Here is a 26673-nt window from a genome sequence, read left to right as displayed (position 1 = left end):
CAACAATTCAGGTAATCATGCAACAATTTTAGATACAATTACCTGGATAAATGCTGGAGGCTTTGGTTTTGGATCATTTTGCATGTATTTATCTTCTCAAAAAGGTCTACAAAGCTGTTTTATTTATCTTCTCAGGATGCAATTTTAGTTTCTTCATTTAATCTCATTTTTTTTGTTTATGCTTTGTTTTTTTTTGCAGAAACAAGCAACATTGAAATCTATTTGGCTCACCTTAGCTTCCAATCCTTTCACGTAAGCTTTCATTTGCATTTTCTTTTTAGAATTTAATTTAATTTGATTTTCTTTTATTTTACTTTGTACAACATTTTACAATTAAATGCAGGATTAGCAGATTTTCTAGATGATAATTTCTATCCTTATCTCAAAACATTGTTATGCTTACAGATTCCTCTGAAAAAGAAGTGAACTTCCAAAATATTAGTGGGACTCGGTGGCGGCAACACTTACAATGGCAACCATCCACTGGTACAAATCTAGTTTCAAAGGGAGAATAATCTCAAATATACTTCAGGACGATTGAAATTTATTTGATGAAGTTTCCCGTTCTAGACGACGCCGTTCTCGCTGAAACAAACCAAATAAAAGAACCAAATGAAAGACAGAAAAATGAACCGTATATAAGTTTAATAATTTATAATTGAAATAAATCTTAAAATTACAAATAAACGTACAATTATATACATTAAATTATCGATGTAACACTTTTATAAATTGAGGATACAGACAATACAAGACAACGGCAACAAAATACTTTTTACTTATTTATTTTATATATTAATATTCAATATACATCTAAACATGTTAATATTTTTAGCTAATATAATTAATAATTAACAAAATTATTTTATTTCTACTCTACAAAATTTCATAATTTATTCAATTTTCAAATTTAATTTATACCTTAACTTCAAATATAGTGAGAAATAATTTTAAGTTAGTAAAATCCTTTCTTTTTTCATTTCTCTCATTTTTTTTCCCTAATTATCTTCATCTATTTTTCTTCCCCTCAACCTAGAACTAGCGCGCCACTGTTGCCGCCACCGACTGCCATCAATGATGTCGGAATAATTAAAAAATGGTCACCATGTCCCTCTCAACATCCTAATAACATGCACAAGATTAAATTTTGAAAATCGTGGTTTCGAATAGAGATTGTTACAATCATTATCATGCTTTCAGCCACCTTCAACCCAACATTTCCTGTACGTATTCTGGCGTGTCGGACACCGGTACGGCACCAGTATAAGAGGCTTTCCAACATTTTCGTGCTTCTTAGATGTAATCTCATTTTACGTTTATTTAATATATATATATACAAATAATTATATTTATCTTTAAAAATACATACAATTGAATCAAAATTTTGTGTATAATTAAAAAAAAACCCACAGTTTTATGCATATAATTAAACCATATTAAAGTTTGATTCATTTGAAAATATATGCCTTAGTAATCATTTTTACTTCTTACTATAACTCACCTAATTGCCACAGCTATTTTTAAATTCAAACGCATCCTACTACTGATTTTATTCTATACCTGCAATTCTATACCATGAAAGCACGTATTTTACTTGTCTTGGTTCGTTTTTGATCTTACCATAACCAAGCTTAATCTTAGTGGCAAATAAACTACTAGTTATCTAATGAGTAAGTATAGCCCTTCAAATATTAGTTTAAATATACTGTTTTGAGTAAGTTATGTCAGCAGAATTGGATGTATAGGGCATACATATATGCACTTAAAACCAAAACCAAATCCAAAATCCAGCAAATTAACACCACCCCAAATTGACTAAACCAATAAATTACAGTTTTACTGTCCTATAACACACAAGAACCAGTGAAGAAAATGAGTTTAGATTGATAGTAAACATTGAACAATCCTAAATTGTTTCTATCTCATCAAGATTGACCTAACAGTCACAAGAACTAACTTTTAAGATTAATAATAGCAAGCAAACTCATCATAGGGCAAAGGAACCAACCAAAATCCTCTGGTAACAACAAATGATACTATAGAACAATGACCACCCAATTAAATATCACAATGTCACATATATAAAGTCAGGGCCAAGAAAGCAAGCAAAGGAAAGAGCAATATGAAACAAACCCGTCTCTCCCAGAAAGGAAGGAAGCAAACAAAATCATAGACAGGAGTAATGGTGGAGACCAGCACAGCATTGAGGCCAGTGAACACTAACAGAGCTGTCATAGGACGTGTTCTATGAGGCATCTGAACCATAAAGTAAAATGATTTAATTATTAACAGTGACAAGATTGATCAATTTCCAAAATAGATCGATAAATTTAAACAACAATTTAAATATTTTAAAATAACTTTACACTAAATATGAAAGAGTTACTTTAAACTTACGCAATTTTTTTCAATTTGGTAAAAATAGCGGCGAAAACAGTTTGCTAGTTCCGCTAAACCGATAGGTTTTAAACTCAACAAAGTAAACAGAGAGACAATAACTAGCAGTAGGATCGAAAACAGAAAAATGAGATATAGCAGAGTGATGCAAATGCAAAGAGAAGATAACTGAAAATCTCACGACTCAATTTAGGGTTTCAAAAAAAATTACCTTATTCAATTTCCTGGTATTTCAGAAGGTAAGAGAAGGATTGTGATACGTGCCAAAATCACAGTATAGGTTTACATCTATTATTGTTCCATAAATCCTATGGGCCTCCATGTTGCAATGCATTACTACCCAACATAAAGTATAATACAATACAAACCCAAGACCTAACAGTTAGCTAATTTTAATAAAAACTTAAAAGTTGAAGAATTAAGCCCGTATCAGATTGAGGGAGACAAGCTGGCGAAGCGAGAAGCTTCTTTGCCGCCGGGGATGCGTGAGACGGAGAGGAGAGTGAGTCGGGATTTTTTTTTCTAATACAATGAGTTGGGAATTTTTAAAGTAAATTTTAGAATTACTCTTTTCATACATTATTTTATGAAAATTTATCTTATAGTAAAGGTTTTTTTATAAAAATAATATTAAAAACTTAATTAATTACAAAAATAAGTTTGAAACAGTTAAAATAACTTTCAGTATCACCTGACACGTTAAAAAAGTCTGACATGACAAAACAAGTGAAAAGATATTATTCTAATTGGTGTCACTAATGTGTGACTCGACACTCACTAGATTAAATAAAAAGAAGTTATAGTTTTAGATATTAAATGCAGGGAAGTACATTAAGACATTAAATGTAGGGAAAATGTATATAGACATTAACTCTAGCGAAAAAGACTATTGTCTAGTGTTGAAACTACAAACTAACTTTTTTAAATTTTATTATATTTTTCAACTTTTTTCCTATCAGGAATTTCAAACTGCACAAACGAGGTTAAGATATGATAAATATATTGTAAAATGTAGTAAAATAAAGTTAAATATATAAATAAATATAATGCGTGTCTCCCGGTGTCTAAAAGCTTCACATTATTTTATTTAGATAACTATTAGAAAATTTAATAAAAGTTCAATAATTTTAATATAACTAGATTACAACACGCTAGTGGCTGAAAATTTTATTTAATTTTTAAAAAATGATAAAATAATCAAATATAACTTTGATTTATCTTTTTATCAAAGACTATTCATAGTAGGGGTGTAAATGAGACACTGGTACTCACAAGCCATTCGAGTTTCCGACTCAAAATATTTGAACTCGATTCAGAAATTATCGAGCAGAATTTGATCTTAGTAATACTTAACTCAAATGGCTCGTGAGCCTTATCGAGCTTTTAATATTTTTATAATATTAAATTACATTATTGCCCTTAATATATATTAACCTTAAGTTTAATTATTGAGTCGAGCTCGAGTTTAAAATAGATGTTTGATCGAACTCAAGTCGAATATCGAGCTTGTTTCAAATACTTGGAAACTATTGATTCCACAAGGTATGCAAAACAAAATTTTCACAACTTCCTTAATTAACTAGTTATGCAAATAATTGACTAGGGTTTAGGCCCTAAACTCTAGACCTAAATAGAAAACAGGTCTTAAATCTAACCCAAGCCCATTTTTTGAATTTCATTTTTTGTCCAAACCATCCCATATTTCAGGCGGGCCTTCGGGCCTGGGCAGATGGTCTGACCCACGAACTGGTCTAATCTCATCCATTTAACAATTTATGAATTTTATCAACAAGAAAATTTATAAGTATTTTTATTAAGTCGTTTATGTAGCAAAGGAATTCCTAAATAATTGCCTTCTTCATCCACACTTTAAAATCTAAGTCAAGAACTAATTGTGTTTGGCATTGGCTTCTTTGTATTAGTCCAGAATAATATTTGAGTTTTTCTAGCGTTCACCTTATGTCTTGAGAAATATCCAAATTGAGATAAGACGCTAAATATATTTGTTTGGTCAAGATCTAATTGAGTAAAAATAATGTCTTCCGCAAAAAAAGAGGGGAAATGGGCAGTGTAACACCCTAAAATTTTTTTATAAAGCACATGACATTATTTTGGTATCTAAAATAGTGGATTTACAAGAAAAAAATTGAAACATGAGCAAGATAGAGAATTTTATGAGAGGAAATTTTTTAATGGAGATACAAATCAATGAAAAGTATTTTGGATATGGAAATGAGGCAAAAGGATCAAATTGAAAATTCTGAATAGTTTGAAGACTAAAGTGAAAATTTGACCAAAATGAGGAATACGAGTTATTAATGATTAATTAGTATAAGAATAATCTGGAATATTTTTTGGAGTGATGAAAAACACTTTTGGGACCAAATTGGAAAGATTAGAAAATATATGGACTAAATCGTAAAATTTTTATTTTTTGAGAAGAGGTAAAATGCAATTTTACCATGTAATGAGTATTATTAAGGGTAAATGTGAACTATGAGATTTGGATATGAAAAGTGTCTATTATTGTGAAGAAATTATGCATTGAGTCAAAAGGGGCAAAATGGTAATTTATCATGAAAAAGGTATATTTGTTAGTGGGATTGCCCTTAGCATATTTGTTAGTAACTTGAAAACAGAAATAAGTCAGTTCTTACAACTCCTTAGACCTTAGACATTGGTGAAAGAGTCAAGACCTTAGATATCTCTTCTCACTGCTTGGCCAAAAATGGACGACCCCATTTCAAGACCTTTGAACCTCACCGTACCTATCACCTAGAGAATATTATGACCATCATCAACTTAATGAAAATCCCAAGTTGACTAAAATACTGTTAGGGAATAAACAATTGACACTTCACTGGCCTAAAAACAATCTAGTAGGAACTAGGAAAGATAATAAAATCTATAGGAAATAAACAAAATGAAAGTAGTTTAAACAAAAATGATTAATCATAATGTTAACACAACCTCCGAACTCTGAGCTCGCACCAAAACAACGGTATTTATAAGCAAATGGTAAATGAAGAAAACAGGCAGAAAAGAATGAATACCTGGATGTAAATATTTTCAGCAGCCTTTTCTTCCTCACTGAGTATCTTCCCACTCCCACTCGAGAACCTACAAGAAACGTATCTAACAGACATTCTGGTTGCCATAGTAGTTGACTATATAATACCAACAATCAGCATACCAAAGACAATCAGGTAACCAAAGGGTATAGAACCAAAAATCTCACATTACCACCATAGCAAATTTTCTCAAAGCAAGGAGGTTATGGTCAAATTAAAACAATATAACCATGCATTCATAGAACTTAAAAAATCACATAATCTTCATACAAAGGTATCTAATAATGTCCTCAAACAAATCAAACCTCCAGGGTATGGAAACCTAAAGGACTTAACCATGTAAAAGTTAAAGCTAAAAACGTTCTAGATAACCACGGAAACTTCATTTCTAAGCATTTTAAACTAAAACCCAGGTTTTGTTTCCATTTCATTTCTACTTTTTGCTTTCATTTCACTAATCCTACATAGTGAAGTCCCGCAAGTATTAAACCGAGATTACACAATTTATCAGATTAAATTATAAATAGACAAAAAAAATTATGTCGCAAAAAAAAATGCCCATATCTTGGATTAAATGATCTAAGAGAGAAAAAAAGACCAAGTGACAACGGGGTAAGAGAGAAATTGCTTACGGAGCAGCTGAACTGAAATCGATGAGTCGAGAATTTGTTGTGCGAAACCTAAAAAAAAAGGGTTTGTAGGGGATTTTAAATTGGGCCAAGGAAAGCTCATTCCCCGTTACATGATATAAAAAGGATTAATATGCTGTTTGTCCCAAACTTGTTCAAAATTATCTAATTGATACTTGAATTTCTTTTACTTAGTTGGTAGTTAAATTTTTATTTTATTATTAAAATTGATACTTCCGCATTAACACTATTAATTTGTGCTAACGTGACTGGCGATCAATTCCATAGTAACACATGGCAACCAAGGGCAGAGCTTGAAAATTTTTTAAAGGGGCCAAAATAAAATTGTATATTTTTATGATAGCAAAAGTGAAATTTCACCATTTTAATAGTCTATATCTTTATAACTTTTAGAGAGCTAAATTATTTTTTTCTCATTCTTGGGGGTTAAAGTGTAATTTTACCACATACAATTTTAAAATTTTCAAAATTATAAAAGGATTAAAGGTGAAACTTTCACTTTAACGGTGCCCGGGGCCCCTGCCAGCTCCCTTGGCTCCGCCCCTGATGGCAACCTTTCAGTATGATACGTAGGATATATAAATTAAAAAATTAAAAATATTTTAAAAATACAAATTAATTTAATAAATATAAATTTGTGGATAAGTTCAACCCTTACAAAAATTAACATTGTTAACAAATTGAGACAATGTATGTGAATGGAATACAAGTTAAAATATCAACTAAGGACAAAAAAAATTAGGTACCAACTAAGTACTTCTTAACAAATTTAGAAGAGTTTAGAAGGTAAACTACATTTAACCCATATAAAAATATAAACAATTTTTTAAGAAAAAATAAAAGCTTAAAGCTTGATTTTCCTTCAACCATACCAAATTTCTCATTTTGATCATTTAAACATTTTTTAAAATATTTTATTCCATTACACATTTTAATCGACGATATTAAAAAAAACTAACATATCTACTATTGGAACATGTCACGTCGTCTTCTTTTATTTTTATATTACGTAAATTATATTAATTAGAAAATTAAAATTTATATATAACATATAAATAACTCAAAAGAAAATTAAATTAAAAAACTAAAAATTAAAAATGTAAATTCTAAAATTTAAAAATAATATATAAAAGATTAAAAAATATTAAAAGACAAACTTAGCTAAAATTTGAAAATTATAAATGTAAAAAATTAAATATATATTTTAGAAAATTACAATAAAATTTTAAAATTTTTTTTTTGCAAAACAACCGGAATATATAAAAGATTCTAAAATTCAAAACAATATATAAAATTTTAACAAAATTGAAAATTTTAACTCAGCGCGATATGAATAATAGGAATTAAAATTTTGAAAAAGTTTAACTTAGAAATTGAAAAAAACTCCAAAAATATAAGTTCTAGAAAAATTGTAGTAGCTTTTAAAATAATTTCAAATATATATAATTTTATAAAAACATAAAATTTTATAAATAACACTGATCAATAAAATGTCGACATTGGTCATAGTTGACGGTGCATTTTCTAAAATTTTTAATTTTTTATATTTTTAATTTTACATTTTAATTTAAATAAAACATGAATGCTACGTTGGTCTTCTAAATAATTGGATTGTCACATGACACATTTTAATTGGTGTCACGTACTAATCGGGTTTTCTAATATCGTTACAAAATTAAACTAAATTAAATGACGAAATAATTATTTAAATACTAAAGTGAGACAAAAATAAATTTAGGCACCAATGTAGAAAAACAAATATAAATCTAAGGCGAACCTAAGCATTAAGCCAAATATAAACTCTATAGATAACTTGTTTTTCAAGCAAAAATACTTCCTTTACCGATTTATCATTACGCTAACCCTTTACTTATTTTGAGGTTGATCTAAATAAGATCATAAACGAGAAAAATTCTAATAAATTTATTTTTTAATTCATAATATTTGAAAATCAGAACCTTATTTAGAAGGGTATCATGTTTTTTTACTACTCAATCTAACTTTGATCATTAATTCATAAATGCTTCTTATTATACATAAAAACTTTGCCTCACCTAGAATAGGAGGTTGCCAATAGATCGTTCACCTCACTCGTGTCCTCTCAACTCACTTGACCCAAAAAGAGATCACCAAGGCAATTACCCAAACAAAAAGGCTTACCTAAGGAGTTCATGTAAGCCCGATTTTGGGCCTAGTCGAAACAGTAGTTTCGAGACCACAAATTCGACGACGAAAAAATTTATTTTTTATTATATTTTTATAGTCTACAATTTTCAGGAAAAACTTAGATGTAATCTCATTTTACGTTTATTTAATATATATATACAAATAATTATACTTATCTTTAAAAGTACATACAATTGAATCAAAATTTTGTGTATAATTAAAAAAATAAAATTTTATGCATATAATTAAACCAAATGAAAGACAGGAAAACGAACCTATATAAGTTTAATAATTTATAATTGAAATAAAGCTTAAAATTATAAATAAACGTGTAATTATATATATAAAATTATCGATGTAACACTATGAAGCATAGGCACGTAATACACGTACAAAAGGATTTTTATATTTTTATAAATTGAGGATACAGACAATGCAAGACAAAGGTAATAAAATACTTTTTAATTTATTTTATATATTAATATTCAATATACATATAAATATATTAATATTTTTAGCTAATATAACTAATGATTTTAACAAAATTATTTTATTTCTATTCTACAAAATTTTCATAATTAATTCAATTTTCAAATTTAATTTATACCTTAACTTCAAATATAATAAGAAATAAATTTATGTTAGTAAAATCCTTTCTTTTTTTCATTTCTCTCCTTTTCATTTTTCCTATTTTTCTTTCTAGAACCAGCGTAGAGGTGCTCATGGGCAAGGTCGAGTTTGGGCCGGGCCCAAAAAATTTTCAGCCCGATTCCTTGGCTTGGATCCGACCCGAAATATGAGCCTAACCTAAGATTTTGTCCAAGCCCGGCCCGGAAAAAAAATGCAAAGCCCGAGCCCGACCCAGTGTTTTTTTTAATTCCTTTCAATACAAACATCATTACATATTTTTAAAAAAAATAGTTTGAACAATTTGTATTTTTAAACATAGAGAGAGAAATTCATAATAATTTACAATTTTTGGTTCAATTTCTCATAAAAAGGAAACGGAGCCTTTGCTTTTCTTATGCAAAAAGAAATAGGGTAGGAATAGGTGCTTTTGTAGGAGGAAGTTTATAAAGTAAAGCAATGAAAAATATTAATTATGCCTCCAAACCTTTGGTTTAAACTTTAAGCAAAACAAAAACAAATCATATTACTACACTTTAATAGTTTTGGATGAAATATGATAAAAATAACTAACTTCATATAACCCAATAAAATATGTGGCTATATTTTTCGAAATAGTTTAATTTTATATAATATTTTAAAAAATGGAAATATCTGTACAAGATATATCACCAATAATGTTATCAATGTAAGGCATTGTTTTCAAGTTAACAACAGTAACAGCAAAAAAGGCATTAGTTGTTCATTAGTTGAAAATAACACTGCCTCCATAGTCGTTCCTCCACCATTAATCACCCTCAGTTCCAACTTCAACACCCACCATTCCCCTCTCATTCAATCCTGCCTCAACCCTCAATTTCCATCTTCAAAACTATTATCATACACCTAAAGTCAACCACTGTCATACTCCACCATCCCAACTAAAAAAACCTAATGATTCTTCTACCCAAACAACTTGCAGACCAAAACTTAAATTAACCAACAACCAAAGAAAAAAGAAACCTAAGAAGCTCCTTGTTTTGGAAGCCCCAAATCATCAACTGAAAACCCCAAAAAGGTCAGAAACGAAATAAACAAGCAAAAACAGATGAAGCATCTTAAGTTCGAATACAAAGATCTAGGAGGCGGTTTGATGATCTAGGAGCGACATCCTTGGGAACCAAATCAACCAGACAGCTGCTGGCGGCCGACTTACATTTTTGGCTTCGAACATTTTCTTGGGTTTTCGAAGGTTTCGGGCATCTTTCAAGCTTTATAGGTTATATTTAACTGAATAAACTAGGAATCTAGATCAATATAATGCTGTCACTCTTGTTACAGTGTTAAAAGATTCTTAATTGAAGTGGACGATGTTCATATGTTTCTCTTCTTTATATCGGTATTTGAAAATGTTTAGTATACGAGCATCGGGGACGTAGGTAATTCATGGATCTTCAATAGTCTAGGGTTAACACTGTTAATAAAGAAAACTAACCTCTGATTCTGGAAATGGGTGGAGCCGTGGAGGACCGGAGGTGGATCGGTGCCGGACTTGAGGTGGATCGGCGCCGGAGGTGGAGGTTGAGAAAAAAATGGAGGAGGGCAGTCGGGCACTAGGGATTTCTGGAAGAGGGGAAATGGGGAAGAAATGTTTTAAAAAATAAAAAATATATATTATTTTCAGGCCGGGCCCGGGTCAAAAAAATTTTGCCCAAGACCCGACCCTTTTTCTAAATGGACTTTATTTTTTACCCAAGCTCATATTTCGATCCTATATTTTTTCCTGAACCTTCTCATATTTCGAACGGTCGTCGGGCCGGGCAGCCTTGAGCACCTCTAAACCAGGGCGCCACTGTTTCCGCCACCGACTGCCGTCAATGTTGCCGCCACCAGATTGATAGACTGAAATTAAAATTCAGGTACTTCAAAAGGTAGAGATACCACACTGATAATTTTATTAAAATACATGAAGAATTTTGTCATTATCCCAATTAAATGTGACTAAACAAAATTTTAGAATCGGGTGAATTTAACATTGCTTTCCACTTTTGAGGAAATAAAAATAATGCTTAACAAAATGTTTTTGAGCTTTTTAAAATACTTTTCAAAAACCTTTTTTAACCAAAAACAAAATCAGAAAATTTTCACTTTTGACCAAAAACACTTTTAAGCCTTCATCTATAAAACATTAAAACCATTTATCATGATTCATGTTTTAATCTATGTTTTGTTTCTTCGTTTATATTTATTATTCTTGACAAACTCATTATATATTTTATGAATGAACAATTCATTTAATATAACAAGCCAAACTTGTACACAACATAACCTGAAAAATGGAGGAAGAAAAACGGAGATGTGTTCATTTCATTTATTATCTCCACAACTTAAGAATAAAGAAAGAGTTACAAATACTGAAATTACATATTAATTACCTCCTAATAGGGTGAAGACAAGTAGGAACAGAAATTGCCAGCCATGAATAAATATTTAACAAATAGGTAGGAACATAATTTTTTAAAAACAAAAACAAGGCCTGGATCGAATATCATTGTATCTTTCTCTTCATTATCTCTACAACAACATAGCATGACAACCAGTAAGATCATAATATATATATATATATATAACATGACATTTTCCATCAAAAAATATGGAATTTAGCAGTGACGACACCCCATCATGCATGCAAGAAATACGTTTCCATTGGGATGGGAATATGAGGACTATACCAAAAAGAAGTGCTTCCTCTCTCTCTTACCAATTGGGACAATCACCCCTTCCTCTTTTCCATAAACCTCAAACGGTGCTCAGAGCTCTGATTCTGATCTTCACGGACACCTTTTGAGGTTGTAGCTCGGGAGAGAGACGATTTTTGCTCTGACCCTGAATGGACTCTCTGGCTTGTGGAGAGGCGACTGCTACCTGAGAGAAGCCAACTTGATCGACTATCACTGGGCCCTAAAGAAGAGGCTGGCCTGCTGCTTGAGGCAACAGCCCTCCTGGACATGCTGCTAGGCCGGTTGGAAGAAGTTCGCACCCTTCCAGAATCATTATCCTGGAAAACCATGAGAGATATTCAGAACAGACTTTTGAATAATAGATGAACTATAGACCGATGATTATGAACTTGATATCAAACCTCATACTAGAAGACACGGACAGATGTATTGAATATATTCCATGAAATAGGTTCAGATCCAGATGGAAAATGGATAAGCAAACAATAACTGAGAGCAAAAAAGAAAAAAAATTTATGGCAGTTGATGCATACCGTATCCTTTGATGGTGATGCCTTCTCTGATACCTTCTGCTTTGAATGATCACTGAGATGTCCACTGCCTGAAGCATTTTTCCTGGTAAATGCCTCAGCAGCACCCAAAACTCTATCCCGTGTTTCTCGTCCTACAGCCAAAAAGGGCAAAGGCAAAGAGGGGGAAAAGGTTAATATTCACTTAAAACAAAAGGAGAACTTTTTTTCTTTCACAAAGTAAAAGCACAGAAACATGTTGAATCACCCCAGCTGTAGATCAGCAAGGTTAAGTACCCAAGCCTCGAGCATGATAATTGCAATTGAGAATCATATCTAGAAGACGGAACTCTAGAAAACTACGAAAATCAAGAAATCCGAATACACCCTTAGAGTTCTAAATATTTTAATAACACGACACAACTGTATATCCCTCTCCCTACAATCTCTCAAGAGAATAGAGCACACCTGACGGCTTCTTTGTTCTTTCAGCAGATGCTCCAGTGTTTACAGCAGCTTTTCCACTTGATGGCTGAAAAGACATGATAAAGCAAATAAGAATAATCTGAGATAGGAGAGATGTACGGCTCAAGGTTGACACACACTGACCCGTTGTTTAGAGCTACTGGTGAGCTGAGGATACTTGAGTACAGTCCAGTCATATACATAGTCAAACTGATATCCTGTCAAAAAAACCTCAGGTCAAAAACTGCCAACCACCAGCCTCCAAAGAAATATTCTCAAATGATGTTTTCTCATGATATATAGGAATGTCACCTTATCATGCTTTCAGACAACTTGAAAGCAGGAAAACTAACTTCAGCTAGCAACAGAATAAGCCCACAGACACATTATTGATTTTGTAATAACTGTGTTCACCAGTTTCAAATGCATTTCGACAGGAGTTGGTGTACAAAAAGCCTAACTCAATTTCAAGGTGTATGAGTTAGCTACTGATATTTGGGTACAAGTAATTATGACACAGTAACCACCAATCTGTGCAAAGTTTCTGATACATTTAAATGACTGTACACATGACCAGAAGAAACTAGAAAGGTAGGTCATCAGTTCCCCAGAAAGCAACCCATCTTCTAGTGGCTTCCACCAAAATGCACAATATGTTATATTTCGAAATGGTCATGATTTGAATGGAAGTGGTTGTGTTAAGATGCACATAGACTAGGGTATTCACAAGTTACAAATATTTTTGGGCATTACAAAAAGATACAAACAGCTCCTAACTTCTAGTATTAACTGGAGATATGATAGTATTTCGAACATGAAACTATAATGTTTGGTTCTTACCTTCTCGAATAAATAAGTCACGGAAAAGCTTCTTCAAGTATGAATAATCTGGCTTGTCTTCAAAGCGTAATGAACGACAATAATGGAAGTATGATATGAATTCTGATGGATATGACTTGCAAAGTACCTAAAGGAAGGATTCACATATTTTATGTGATTAGTCAAGAATGAGGGAAGCATAGTGACAGGGTAATCCCACCAGCCTTACCTTTTTAGAATTCAATATGAATTCCATGCATTAAACTATAAAGTGACAAGTTGAAACTTATAATACCTCAACAGGAGTTAGCATCTTCTTTTCACTGATTTTATCATACTTCTGTTTTTTTGTCCCTGCCTTAAGACCCTGCCATGGAAGGCTGATTCCAGCAATATAAAATTTTTAAGAACATCAAAATGATAAATAATTTTCACATCAAATTTAGGATACACAAAAGAATAGTGCCTATACTGTTATAACCTTCCTCGTAAGAAATACATGAGCACATAACCAAGTGATTCCAAATCATCTCTTCTGCTTTGCTCTGCACATGAATTGAGAAACAATTAGATTGCACAATTTACATCATGTCTAACATGAATAAGCAGGCAACAACAAAATAACTAATGTGGCACTTTACCCACCAACTCCAAGGTGAGTGTTAACACTTGCATATCGAGCTGTGCCCGTAAGATTCTTGTTCTCTCTGTGAAAATAGAAAATTCAAAGCATATATCAAACACAGAGAATAAATAGATAAACAACCACTCAAATAAACAATTGAAACTAACCCTAGATGCTAGCCAAAATGTGATCACTTTCTGGACATTTCAAAGTAGCATGCAAGCAATTGAACATAAAAGAATGCAAGTAAAAGCAGCACACAACTGTTCAAGAACTTCCAATGTACCCTAGTGACCTGCCTTCTCTTGCTTGTTTAGCTAGATGCTATCGTTTTCGAGAAGAGTCACCACTCATTAGCATCTAGTTTAAAAATATCTACCTTTCAGATAGAAAACATGTTACAAACAGCTAATAAACAAACTAGATAAATGGAACAACAGGAAACAAGACTCATTGTAACACTATTATGGATGAGAAACAAACGGTAAATGCATACCTATATGGTATGTGTTTATGAGTTTGAAGATCCCTATACTTTTTAGCAAGGCCATAATCAATGATATACACCTGTTACAAAATTGATGCAATGATTAGCAGCAAGTCAAGACATTTAGTAATGGCCCTCAGTATAACAAGTAAATACAGCTGTAATAAGTTTTGGGAATATACAAGTTATCAACTATTGGTACAGGCAAGAGAAATTGAAAAACACTTCAATATAAAATCAGAAACTGTCCTATGTCATCGAGATGTATGATATTTAATAAAACTCAAGATAAAGAAAGGCAACTTTAAAACTTTAAAGAGGACATCATGATAAAATTTTACTATCGTACAAGTTATTTCAATACCTTAAATTAACTCCTCGTTAAACCAAATAAGTGCACCATATTTCAGATGCAAAAATGCTTATGTGAAAGCTTCAAAAAAGAAAATCACACCAATGCATCCAGAATACAAGATCTTGCAGACAACTTCTCAGTTAACCATGGTATCGGATATTGAACTATTGACGCTCACAGTGTACGCAAAAAATGATTAGTTTACTTTGAAAACACAATAATTTTCTTTTTTTAAAATCTCTTATAGTAATCTGAAGCTATTAACTGCTAAAATTATGAGTGTAAAAATTTTTAAACACAATAATTTTCTCTTTGAAGGCACAACTGCATTATATAATCCTAATTTCCACTATTCTCTATTCCACCAACCATGAAGTACGATAAAATTTCAAATGAGTGCACTCCACCATCTAACTAGAAAGAGAAAGCATTTAGCTGAAGTACCTGATTTGCTTTTCGTCCCAAACCCATCAGAAAGTTGTCAGGTTTTATATCACGGTGAAGAAATCCCCTTGAGTGCATATATTCAACTCTGTTAATCTGAAGGTAACAGAAATAGGATAACTCATCACACTTGACGCTAAATAGGCAGAAAAACAATTTCTCCAGTAAGACAGGTAAACATACTAACTGATCTGCCAGCATTAAAACTGTCTTCAAAGAGAGCTTTCTATTGCAGTAGTTGAACAAGTCCTCGAGGCTTGGCCCTAGAAGCTCGATAACCATAATATTGTGCTCCCCTTCAACTCCAAACCATTTGAGGTAGGGAATTCCAGCTTCATAAAAAACAATTAAGAAAAAGAACAATGAACTTTAGCTAATTTTTTTTTTCACATCGAGTTCATTTTTTCTCACTATACTTGTTTATAATCAGCATAGGAAATGACAAAATCTTACTTCCGCCTTGAAGAAGTATGTACAACTTTGACTCATAGTGAAGCTGAGGGTGCTTGGTCTTCACAGGTTCCTAAAAATTTAGGCGAAAGATGATTAAAATCCAATGAGATTAAGGTAGGAATCTGTAGACACATACCGAATTCACTTTTTAACTTTTCAGGAAGAAAATGGTACTTTTCATTATGCATTCACTGTTGCAACATCTAAGCAACAACTCTCAGTCTAGTTACATTTCTGAAAATTTCAGCCTATGTATAGCACCTCGAGCTTTAGACAGAGATATTTGGTCAAAATAAATAAATAAATAAATAAATGACAGACATAATGTTTACACACTTTTCAGCAATCAAAAAACTTGAAAATGCCCAAAAAAAGCCCTATTCCAAAATTCAGTACATCTTTTAATCCAAATCTATGTTTTTCATAAGCATTTTCCCACGCATCACGAGTCTACAACTCAATATTTTAGCATCCACTCGATCCAATCTAGCAACCAACAGAAAAGTTAATCATTCTGAAAAGCACGTTCTGATCCAATAAATCTCTTAAGATCACACTTACTATATATTCATAGCTAAATTAGTCCGCATTCTCATAATGTGATGATAACTTATACAAACTCATTTCCACACATAGAATATTAAAAATCCAACTGATTGCATTGGTAATGCAAATAAAAGAAGCTAGACTGGAATTGTAAAACTAATCCCTAGAAATTTCTTATATCCAGGTGATCATATATCAATATCTAAAATCAGTAAAATACTAACAAAGAATATATTTATTAAAATTCAATTCCAAAAACACAAGGCTCATACCATCTTAATAGCAACTTCTTCCCCTGTCTGTACATTGACCCCTACCAAAACAAATTTCCAGTAAATCAGATTAATTATTACTTCAATGTAAAGGTAAAAAAAAAGTAAAAAAGAAAGGAAAAGAGAAACAGATTTACCGAGGAAAAGCTCGCCGAAAGATCCAGCTCCGATCTTCCGGCCCACTTTGAATTTTCCACCGACAACACGATCCATTATCAATTTGCTTGATTATTCAGAAAAAATTAATAAAAAAACTGAAATAATTTTTTTAGAATCTTTCATAACAAAATCTGCTCGAAATGAGAGAAATAAAAAGCGGAAATTATTGGGCTAATGAACCACATTGCTGGAAAAAAAAAGTGAACAGTTTCCGTGGGGAAAAAATCAATAAAAAGGAATCAAAACAAGAAGATTATCAAATGAAGAGAGGAAACCAAGGCGCAAAAAAGGAGAAAAGCAAGACAAGGATTCAGACGAACAAGAAGAAGAGGAAGAAGAAAGGGAATTTTCTCTGTTTCTCTGAATTTTTTTGGTTTTTTTTAAGAAATAATTTTTTTTTTCCCCTTAACTCAAAAGAAATTTATTTTTTCTTCCTTTTTTACCTTTTTTTTTTCCTTGTGTTTTGAGTGATTTTTTTTGGTACATAATTTCCCTCTGCTTTGTGCGCGGTTAGTGCTTAAGAAGGCGAGCGGCTAGAGCAAGCACGTGACCAACACGTGCATAATAGGTGATTACGTGGCATTAGAACGTATCGTTATTATTATTTTTTCTTGTTTCCCTTTTAATTTTTCCTGGTAACCAAGCAGGGGTAAAGGAGCTAGTTCGGCCAGAAAACTAAAAAACAGGGAAGCTAGAAAATCGAGTAAAATGAACGAAAACTCGTTTTGATGAAGAATTAGCGATGGATCATAGATCTGTTGAACCAATTGTAAGCTAATCTGATCCTCTCATGTCAGTGATTCACGTTATTTCAAAATTTAGATCGTTTTTTTTCTTTTTATTTATGAAATTATATACAGATTTATCATTTTAACTTCTGGATCATATTCGGAAATTAATATTCCATTGTGATTAATTACTGATAAAATAAACAAAAAAATTAGAAAATAAATCTTGTTGCATTAATTTAGTTAGAAGAATTATGTGAAGATTTATTTCGGGTTACCGGAACATATTTTATTTTCCCGGGATTAAATTTTAATCCCATAAATTTAATAATTATTTTTTCATGCAACTATGACTGTATACCTGAATTTGCAGCGGCTAGGAAACAAGAAGGTGACAAGTGACAACTCTACTTGGGGTGTTGAAAACTAAATTCGAAGGCAGATTCATGCAAATATACACTCTCTTTTGTCAGTCTTTATCAACTAGAAAGAATAATGCATATGCTCTACATGCTTTGGCATTGCCATTAATGACCATTGATATTTTATGGAACACTTGTATGTTTTATGCCATTACTGTTAGAAAAGGGTTAAGGGGTTTTTGTAAGGAATTAGGCACTTGTTCTTTGTAACCTCATTGCCTTTTTTTTATCAAATGCAGTCTAGGTATGTGTGTAGAGTCCAATTCAACTATTCTTTCAATCCTTAAAATGTTTTTATAATGTTAATCTTTCACAGGCTCTTTGGTTTCATCGTTGTTTCCTTTCCCTTCATTTGATGCGGCTTTTGATAACTTTTGATGGTATTTGGTGCCATTCTGAGCAGAAAACCAGCTAGGGTAATGAAATCAATATCTTTTTGGACAATGAATTATGTCTCCTGGATTCTTGATCAACCATTCAAGACATGGAGTTTGAGGGTTTCGTAGAACAAGCAATGTCTTCAGCAGCTTGCTTTTTATGGTTGATGAAGGTAATTGTAACAAAATTGCTTAAATTATATGGAGATTGAACTGTAAGTGAAGCTGAAATTTGGAAATTTGAAGACCATATATCACATAAGACATCTTCAGAAAGATCTTTCCTTTGGGATTTTATAGACCTCAGAAGCTTTTAATGAACATCTACATCCGAATTAGTTCATCTTTGTTAAATATTAACTATTTCATAACGTATCTCCATGACTATTTTATGTGGCTTTCGTTAAATTATATCCTCAAATTGGATTGAGGTACTGAAAAATAGTCTCTAATTGCACTTTTTCTAATGTTTGGGGAGTATTTTATTGACAAGAAGGTGACAAATAATGTTATGGTGATTGTAACTTCCAAGGATGCATCGTCATGTTTTCAAGCTTTGTGGAGATCAGGATACCCTGAGGATAAGGTAAGCTGCTATACATTTAAGAAATGTCTGACCATCCCTTCTCTGCCTAGGTCCTAGAAAGAAACTTGTATCTGAAAAGACTGGGGGCAACCTATGTTACCCGGTTTTAGGGGAAAGTATACAATACGGGTGTACTCAATGTTTAGTGTTTTTCGTGTCATATATTTAGAGAATCACGTCTCTATACTCATGCTCATATAGTTTCAAATACAGACATTGGAATGAAGAGTTTGAGTACCATAGGAAGCAACCGCTGGCAAAACTGGAGTTTGCTGATTAGGTATGGAAGCTTTCAGCTTTCTATCAACATATGTGTTGTTTTTGGGTCTACTTATGCTCCCACTCTCTATACCTTTAGCACACATGAAATTTAGTCACTTTACTTTTAATACCAAGAATCCAGTTATTCAACTCTTTTGATTTAATAATTGTAGTGGCCAATATTACATGTGTGAAAGGCTGGATAAACAAATAAAAACATTAAATTTGGGGTTGTGAACAATTTTTTTGTTGTAAGGCTTTTAGCATTGTTTTAGAGAAGCATGATGCAAGTCAATATTTTTGTTGCGAACAATTTTTTTTGTCACATAATCCAATTTAACAGAATGTATTATTGACTAGACTTCAGTTATTAGTTATAATGAGAAGGACTAGATTTTAAATATATGAAGAGTACAAAGATTGGGAGCATAATTAGACCTTATTTTTTTCCGGGTCCAGAACATATGAGTTGGGAGTTTATAGTCCCATTCCTTTTAAATAGAAACGTTATCTTCCCATTCCTTTTAATGGCCTACCAAATTGAAGCCATGGAATATTAGCCAGTTCTTTAGAAATAATATGATTGCTTTCGTTGTCGAGTGGAGCCACTCCTCTCATTCACCATTCCTCACTGTAATATAATGCAGTAAATGTAAAGGCATGTAGTAACCAATGTTGTCGAGTGGGCTTCTCTTTGCTTGAGATTAGCACAAGTAATCGATGTTGGAAGTTTTTTATCAATGAAAACTGACATTCTTGTTTCAGAGAGCAATTGTTTATAAATTCTTAATAAAATCAAGGATCGATTCCATGGGTTGATTTCTTTTCCATGAAATCTTGAATTCGAGGACCCAAGGCCACTCATTGGTGTTATCCAAATTGCAAGTCGCCATCAAAGCCAATGATGAAATTTGGGGAAAAAATATTAAAGAAAATAAAAAAGAAAAATCGGAGCCATAGTTTTGATTCGGATAATATATATTTTATTTTATTTTATTCTCATGTAATTTGAAAGATATAATTATTCAAACTAGATTAAGACGGTTTTGAATAAATTATTTGAAAATTTTCAAAAAAAAAAATTTATATGTATTTGATAACCATAAAAAAAGTAGTAGATAATCATAATAAATTTTTCTTAGATGGTTATTTATTAGGGTATTTTACTAAAAAAAGGCTAATTTCTAACATTATTTACAAAAATGAGCCATTTAAAATATTATTTATCGGAATGGGTCAAAAAACCCAAAATGCGCCAACGTGGAAGCATTTTAAGGGAAATGCGCCTTGTCAAGGGTGCGCTTTTGCCATGTCAACAATGGGTGCGCTTTAGCCCGTGTTTTTTCTAGGATTTTTGGGTTATTTGTATCTTACGGCTTATGGTTTATGGGTTTACGGTTAGGGTTTTTGAAAAAATAAATTAGGGTTTATGGTTTTTTAAAAATAAATTAGGGTTTAGGGTTTTTTAATTGGTAAGTATTGTTTTGGAATACATAAATTTGGGGTTTAGGGTTATGAAAAATAAAATTGACGTGATGTGTTCTAAAAAATTTATTTTAAAGAGATGGATTTTTGTTTTTTTTGTATGACCATAAATGTCTGAAAAAGCTTCCATTGAACGCTTTTTTATCTGATTGATTCGAAAAAATAATTTTAAGAAAATGGTTCTGAAAAAATATCTCGGGATTCGCGGGAAATGTGATAATTGGGGTTGCAAAACGATTTAAGCAAGATGCACTGTCAGCAAAAGTGCTAAAAAAAGCTCCCAGCTGGACACTCTTTTTAGTAGTGCTAGTGATAGTGCATCCCACTATCCCTTAGGCTATAATGAGTCAAATTTCATTCTCTTGTTGCATAAGTTGCAGTTAGAGAATTTGAATAAGTTCAAAAGAATAGAAATTGAAGAAGTTCAAAAGAATAGAAATTGAAGAAGTTGAGAAGGTATAAGTTGATTTATCGTATTAATATTTATACGAATCATTATATTTTTGCATAATGTTTTTTATTTTGAATTTCTTTCGACATATAATTTGGTTAAAATTTAGTGAACGTATTAGTGCTGTTATTTACGACGACGGTGAGGTCTGTGACACAGAGAACGGTGTTTTTTATCGGAGAACACAGTGTGACTGGTTTTTAACCAGAACACAGAATTAACAGAACTTCGTAAAAGAAGTAGGCGCAAAATTTTCAGAATGACGCCAATGAGAGTTTCATCTATTAAGTATCGATTTTGTGCTTCGACTGATCTCGTGACATATGACTCACTTGATATCAAAGGTGCTTGTGGCTTGGAGGCGATGGTGCAAACTCATCTCACTAGTGGATTACCCTACTTGAGTTATATGTGGAATTTTTATCGCCAAATGAAGCACTTGCAATTTTAACATCTACTGTTGTTTAAGATGAATATACAACCCCTGCCCGACATTTCGTTAGTGGGAGGCAGAACACAGAAACGTCCATTTTTTGTGGCAGTATGGAATACACGACCTCTGTACGACACTCTGTTAATGGATGAGACATGCACATCGATAGGTCGATGTTCAATGCTGGAAATACGTATTGGGAAATGGCATCAAATTCTAGTGGTTGGCAATCCACATCTAATTGGAAAAGTTATGAAACGTCTACGAGAAGAGATGATGTACTCCCTATGACAACCACCGACAACGGGACCTCGTATGTTGCAGATATTGGTAGGTTAGATGATGAGTTCGATATGGGTCCACCCCGAAAGCCTGGTCTCGATGGTGTAGAAGTTGTATTATTTTCTAAACTAGAGTCTGTTCCAACCGAACTTGAAGACGGTGAAGGGGGTTCAGATGAAGAAGAAGAAGATCCGCGATTTATAACGTATTCACCTCCAGTCCAAGTGCATATGTCAATCTATCAACAGATTATGCGTTGGAGTTTCCAAATTTACCACACAGGAGGCGTGACCACACAAGTTTGTCGTTAGATTCGGGTAAATTAGAAGTTGGTAAGGAGTTTTCTAGTAAGGATTTTATTGGTGTATTGAAGTAATATAGTATCATGAACGGGGTTAACTACCACGTGGTTAAATCTAAATTTGAGAAGGTCGAGGCTAAGTGTACAGTGCGCGACAGTACATGTTCATGAAAAATCATGGCTTCAATTAAGAAGAGGACAGGGTTGTGGGAGATAAAGAAGTTCAAAGGTCTAAATATGTGTATTGTCGGTATAGTACTCATGGGTTGACATGTGTTTCACAAGATCATCCCAAGATAGATTCAGATATGATAGCAGGCTTAATACTACCGAAGGTGAAGGTGGATTCCAGGACTACTGTGTCGGTCAATTCAAGTACATGTCTTATTATCGCAAAGCTTGGATAGCTTAGTAGAATGCATTATATAAGATGCATAGTGGGTGGGACGCTTCATACAATGAGGTGTAGCAGTGATGTCAGGTGTTGGAGAGGTACGTCTTAAGTTGTGTAACAGACCTTGAAACGGTTCTTGCGTACTACAATGATCGCTTGTTCCATGGATGCTAATTGTTCAATCGTTTGTTCTGGAACTATAAGCAATGTTAGGACGCATTTGTGTACTGCAAGCCATTGTTACAAATTGACGGTACATTTATGTATGGTAGATATACCCATCAGTTATTGCTAGTTGTGGCACAGGATAATGATGGGAGGATCCTTCCAATTGCGTTTGCAATAACACCGTGAGAGTCAAGTGACAATTAGGATTTCTTTCTTTTTAGGTTGAGGAGACATGTATGCCCCCAACCTGATATCTGCGTTATATCGGATCGGGGCACTGGAATACTAGCCGCAATTGAATGACAGGGAAGCCTATAGGATCACACACACCATCAGTATTATCTAAGGCACATTGCGTTCAACTACTACGAGCAATATCGGTCTACCACTGAACGACGACAAGTGACCAACATGGGTATTTAATTGTCACCAATATTATTTGGTTTGTAATATTCAATTTGTTCTGAATGGAAGATTGGTATGTAATTATCGCTATCCACTTATATTGATAGGGTGAGAGATCAATAATAATCATTTTCATGATATGTTGGCGATTTTGCAGTCAATTAATGATCAAGGCGCAAACTACCTCTGTAACATACCTTTCGATCAGTGGACATAAGCATACGACTGCGGCCTACGATATGGTCATATGACCTCAAACTTGGTTGAATACATCAATTTTATTCTAAAAGGAATGTGTCATTTACCAATAACCTCGATTTGTGGGAGACATATTTTTGTTTAGCAGTAATATTTCTAAAGTGAGCAACGAGTTATAAAGGCCAATGTAAAGAGGCCATGTATAGTGTCGTAAGATAGTGCAAGAAATTAATAAGGCCAATGTACAAGCCAACTCCATGCATACAATGTGTAACGATCGCGACAACCTATGGTTTCGTGTGACAGAGTTCAACAAACTGAACTAAGGTATTACCGGCGGACAATATCGTGTACACTTGAGAAATAGGACTTGCGACTGTGGGAGGTTTGATGCACTTCGTTATCTATGTGCTCATGTAATTGAAGCTTGTCAGAATCTCCGTTTGGATCCCATGAGTTTTTTCGATGAGGTGTACAAATTAGAATACATGTACAACATGTGGAGATACGTATTCCCACCAATCCCAAATAAACGTAAGTGGCTGTCTGTTTCACTTGTTCCGTTTAAGTTGTTACCTAATAGAATTGCGTCGCAAACTAAAATGTCGACCGTACTTGACTAGAATATGTGATAATATAGATATCTAGGAAAGAACGAACTAACAGAAGTTGTGTGAGTGGTATAGAAACCCAAGTTATACAATTCGAACATGTCTAAATCGAAATAGTTCCTATTTTATTAAATAAAACTATGAAAAAATAATTTGTATCGTTTTATTCAAAAGAATTTCTATTTTATTAAATGACACAATATAAAAATAATTTGTACAAAAATATTCAAAACAACTTCTATTTTATTAAATAAAATAATATAAAAACAATTTGTACAAATATATTAAAAAAATCAATGCACGTGTTAGTCGAAATCAGTGTCACATAGGGGTGGTCGACGGTTACGCGTTGGATTCCTTCTTGGTTCAGCTTTCGACCGGGGCTGTGGTTGTTTGGGATCAGCTTCTGGTTGTGGGTGTTGGGAGGATGACCCACCTTGATAGAACAAAGATTGCGGAGGTGTTTGCATCACCCACGACAGAGGTGTTTGAATCCAATAAGACGATGGAGATTGGAAATAAGATGAGCTCCCCGGCAGTGCCTCGTGCGGTTTCTCATGCAACGATGGCCTATATATCGTCGGTTGAGTCGGAGTCATTAGAAGATGAGATGCACCGGGCCATAGAACTGGGAAAAGGAAACATATAAGGGTTAGGATACGTACCTAGAATGATTTGAAGGGGCTATGGTGTGGGCATCGTCGCTTGCTCCGTTGGGCCTAGTGATTACGTGGGTGCTGTTGATGAGCCCGTCCCGCTAGCCATTGTCTTTGGATTTAAAGGGTCTCGTCGTTCCCTTTCGACACGGAATTACCGACGCCTCTGCTCTTCTGAGAGCGAATCATGGCATGTAATATGGCTTACAAGCTAACTCTGAAATGATAATCAGTTCGCAAGTAAGTATATTATCATACCGATTTTTTCACATTTTGATATATTCCGAGTGGAAGACCGGCCAATACGTATTCGGTCATTGTAAGTTGATTTGGTACTTTTCAGTGAACACATTAGGTGCCACGAGAATTGGTTGTTAGAATCTGAATTGCCGCAACACTCTGTTCGTCTGTTGACCAATGGGACCCTAACATACCAGATGTTCGAACTCTGTAGGAATTTATCCGAAATTACTGCCCGATTGACAAATCCTCGTTTGGTGTCCATTGAAACTATAATTGTAACTATAATTGTAACTGCACGTCCTCCAAAGTGATGGTACACTCCCCGCATGGAAGATGGAATGTGTCTTTCTCGGGTCTTCACCTCTCTACGAACGCGCTGATGTGTTTCGAGTCCAACTTACACCCCCGACCTATATTGGTCATGTGCCAAAAACCTGTTTTCCTCAAGTAATTTTCTATCAACGGTGATGGAGGACCAGACATATTACGAATATAACATTGTAACACCCGATCTACCGACTGTTATAAAAAAATATTAATTAAATTTCATAAATGAAAAAAATTAAATAATATTAAATAATTGAAATTAACCCTTACCATATTCATTTGGTTGACGGAGATATGTTTATCATCAAGACGAATTAATTGTCGAGCCATTGCTAACACGATCAAATTTCTTAGAAATTATAAAAATATAATACTAATTTAGACAAAATTAAAAAATTAGAGAGCTTTTGGAGCTTTTTTTAGAAAATTAGAGAGAAATTTGGAAGAAATGTAATTTGGAGAAAATTTTATGGGAAAAAAATGGGTGAGGGTTTATAATTTTTTTCATGATCGTTGGCCCCAACTGTCAAATTTTTAAATGACCGTTAGAGGTGACCGCCAAGGCAAAAACAAGGGATAAAACACGTCTACGTAAGCGCGCTTTTGCCATGTCAGCAAAAGTGCTTCCACGTCAGCGTTCTTTTACTGAAATGACAAAAGCGCTCCTACGGAAAGGCATTTTTCTAAAATTTCTCCTTAAAACACTTTCACGTAGGCGCGTTTTGCGTTTTTTAGACTATTCTAGTAAATAATATTTTAAGTAGCCCATTTCCGTAAATAATGTTGGAAATGGGCTTTTTTAGTAAAATACCCTATTTATCAATCACTTAATGTTAAAAACAATTAAATTCATTTTCTAGAATAACATCAATTGTTATATTAATAAATTAAAAATCGAAACTTATTTGTTTTCCAAGGCACTCCGTAGAGTGTTGATGAGATTACTAAAATCTCATATAGCTAAGCGAAACGGTAATCCTCAGTTTCAATAATCTCATGTCATGAATAAAAAAGTTATCTTCCTAATTGGCCTATAGCTAATGGTTGAGTCTGTTTGAATTTCGATGGTTCGATAATGATTGACGAGGGATATGCCACTGATGGAGGTTGTGTGAGGGATCATAAAGGTGAATGGATCATTGGGTTCGCTAGATATTTGGGTAATTGTATAGTGTTGTAGGCAGAGCTTTGGGGGATCTTGGATGGGTTAAACCTTATTTTTGATAGACGCTTCAAGAAGATCCTAATCAAAATAGATAGTCTTGAAGCTCTTAATGCGATCATGAAAGATACTTCGGGGAACTCTAATTCTACAATAGTCAGGAGAATTCATCAGACTCCGAAAAGAGTGAAGCAATGGGAAATTCAACATATTCCCAGAGAGGATAACTTAATTGCTGATAGTCTAGCCAAGACAGTTCGTACTAGTGTCACAGGGCTAGACCACTTTGGCCCGTAACACTAGGAGATTAGGCTTAAGACTGTTTTAGGATTCTCCTTTGAGGGTCCAGTTTATTTACTTTGTATCTTTCTTTCTTTCTTTCACCAAAAAAAATTAAAATTATGGAGTAAGTAATTTC

At 33.2% G+C, this 26673-nt stretch overlaps 2 protein-coding genes and 1 long non-coding RNA gene across 8 annotated transcripts; 1 reads left to right on the top strand and 2 right to left on the bottom strand.

Annotated features, from left to right (window-relative positions):
• Positions 1-325: 325 nt before the first annotated feature.
• LOC105804623 (uncharacterized) lies at positions 326-10660 on the bottom strand. 3 transcript variants are annotated; one of them, XM_052624074.1, is made up of 6 exons: positions 10643-10660; positions 10386-10513; positions 6101-6148; positions 5451-5564; positions 2134-2256; positions 326-585 (listed from the first exon to the last, which is right to left on the bottom strand). In XM_052624074.1, exons 1-6 carry the CDS (start codon positions 10650-10652, stop codon positions 529-531), a joined length of 480 nt encoding a protein of 159 aa, XP_052480034.1. In that variant the 5' UTR covers positions 10653-10660; the 3' UTR covers positions 326-528. The 3 variants fall into 3 exon arrangements, with proteins under 3 accessions (XP_052480034.1, XP_052480033.1, XP_052480035.1); XM_052624073.1 differs by lacking the exon at positions 326-585 and having other exon boundaries at positions 1865-2256; XM_052624075.1 differs by lacking the exons at positions 326-585; positions 6101-6148 and having other exon boundaries at positions 1865-2256; positions 10643-10658.
• Positions 10661-11231: 571 nt separating this feature from the next.
• Positions 11232-17238, bottom strand: LOC105804625 (casein kinase 1-like protein 7). Its single transcript, XM_012637311.2, has 14 exons — positions 16744-17238; positions 16607-16647; positions 15789-15858; positions 15519-15667; positions 15336-15431; positions 14546-14616; positions 14070-14131; positions 13906-13969; positions 13720-13804; positions 13446-13572; positions 12750-12823; positions 12609-12672; positions 12165-12295; positions 11232-11948 (listed from the first exon to the last, which is right to left on the bottom strand). The coding sequence occupies exons 1-14, from the start codon at positions 16817-16819 to the stop codon at positions 11664-11666; spliced, it is 1395 nt and encodes a 464-aa protein (XP_012492765.1). The 5' UTR covers positions 16820-17238; the 3' UTR covers positions 11232-11663.
• A 128-nt stretch (positions 17239-17366) lies between these two features.
• On the top strand, positions 17367-19903 carry LOC105804627 (uncharacterized). 4 transcript variants are annotated; one of them, XR_008191065.1, is made up of 4 exons: positions 17367-17534; positions 17867-18465; positions 18789-18878; positions 19092-19903. It is a non-coding gene; the product is annotated as an uncharacterized LOC105804627 (long non-coding RNA). The 4 variants fall into 4 exon arrangements; XR_008191064.1 differs by having other exon boundaries at positions 18771-18878; XR_001137065.2 differs by having other exon boundaries at positions 17867-18878.
• The last annotated feature ends 6770 nt before the right edge of the window (positions 19904-26673 follow it).

This window comes from Gossypium raimondii, chromosome 11 (genome assembly GCF_025698545.1).
Source record: "Gossypium raimondii isolate GPD5lz chromosome 11, ASM2569854v1, whole genome shotgun sequence".
Lineage (NCBI taxonomy): Eukaryota > Viridiplantae > Streptophyta > Magnoliopsida > Malvales > Malvaceae > Gossypium > Gossypium raimondii.
The sequence above is the reverse complement of the archived record's forward strand: the minus strand, read 5'-3'. Positions and strand labels throughout refer to the sequence as shown.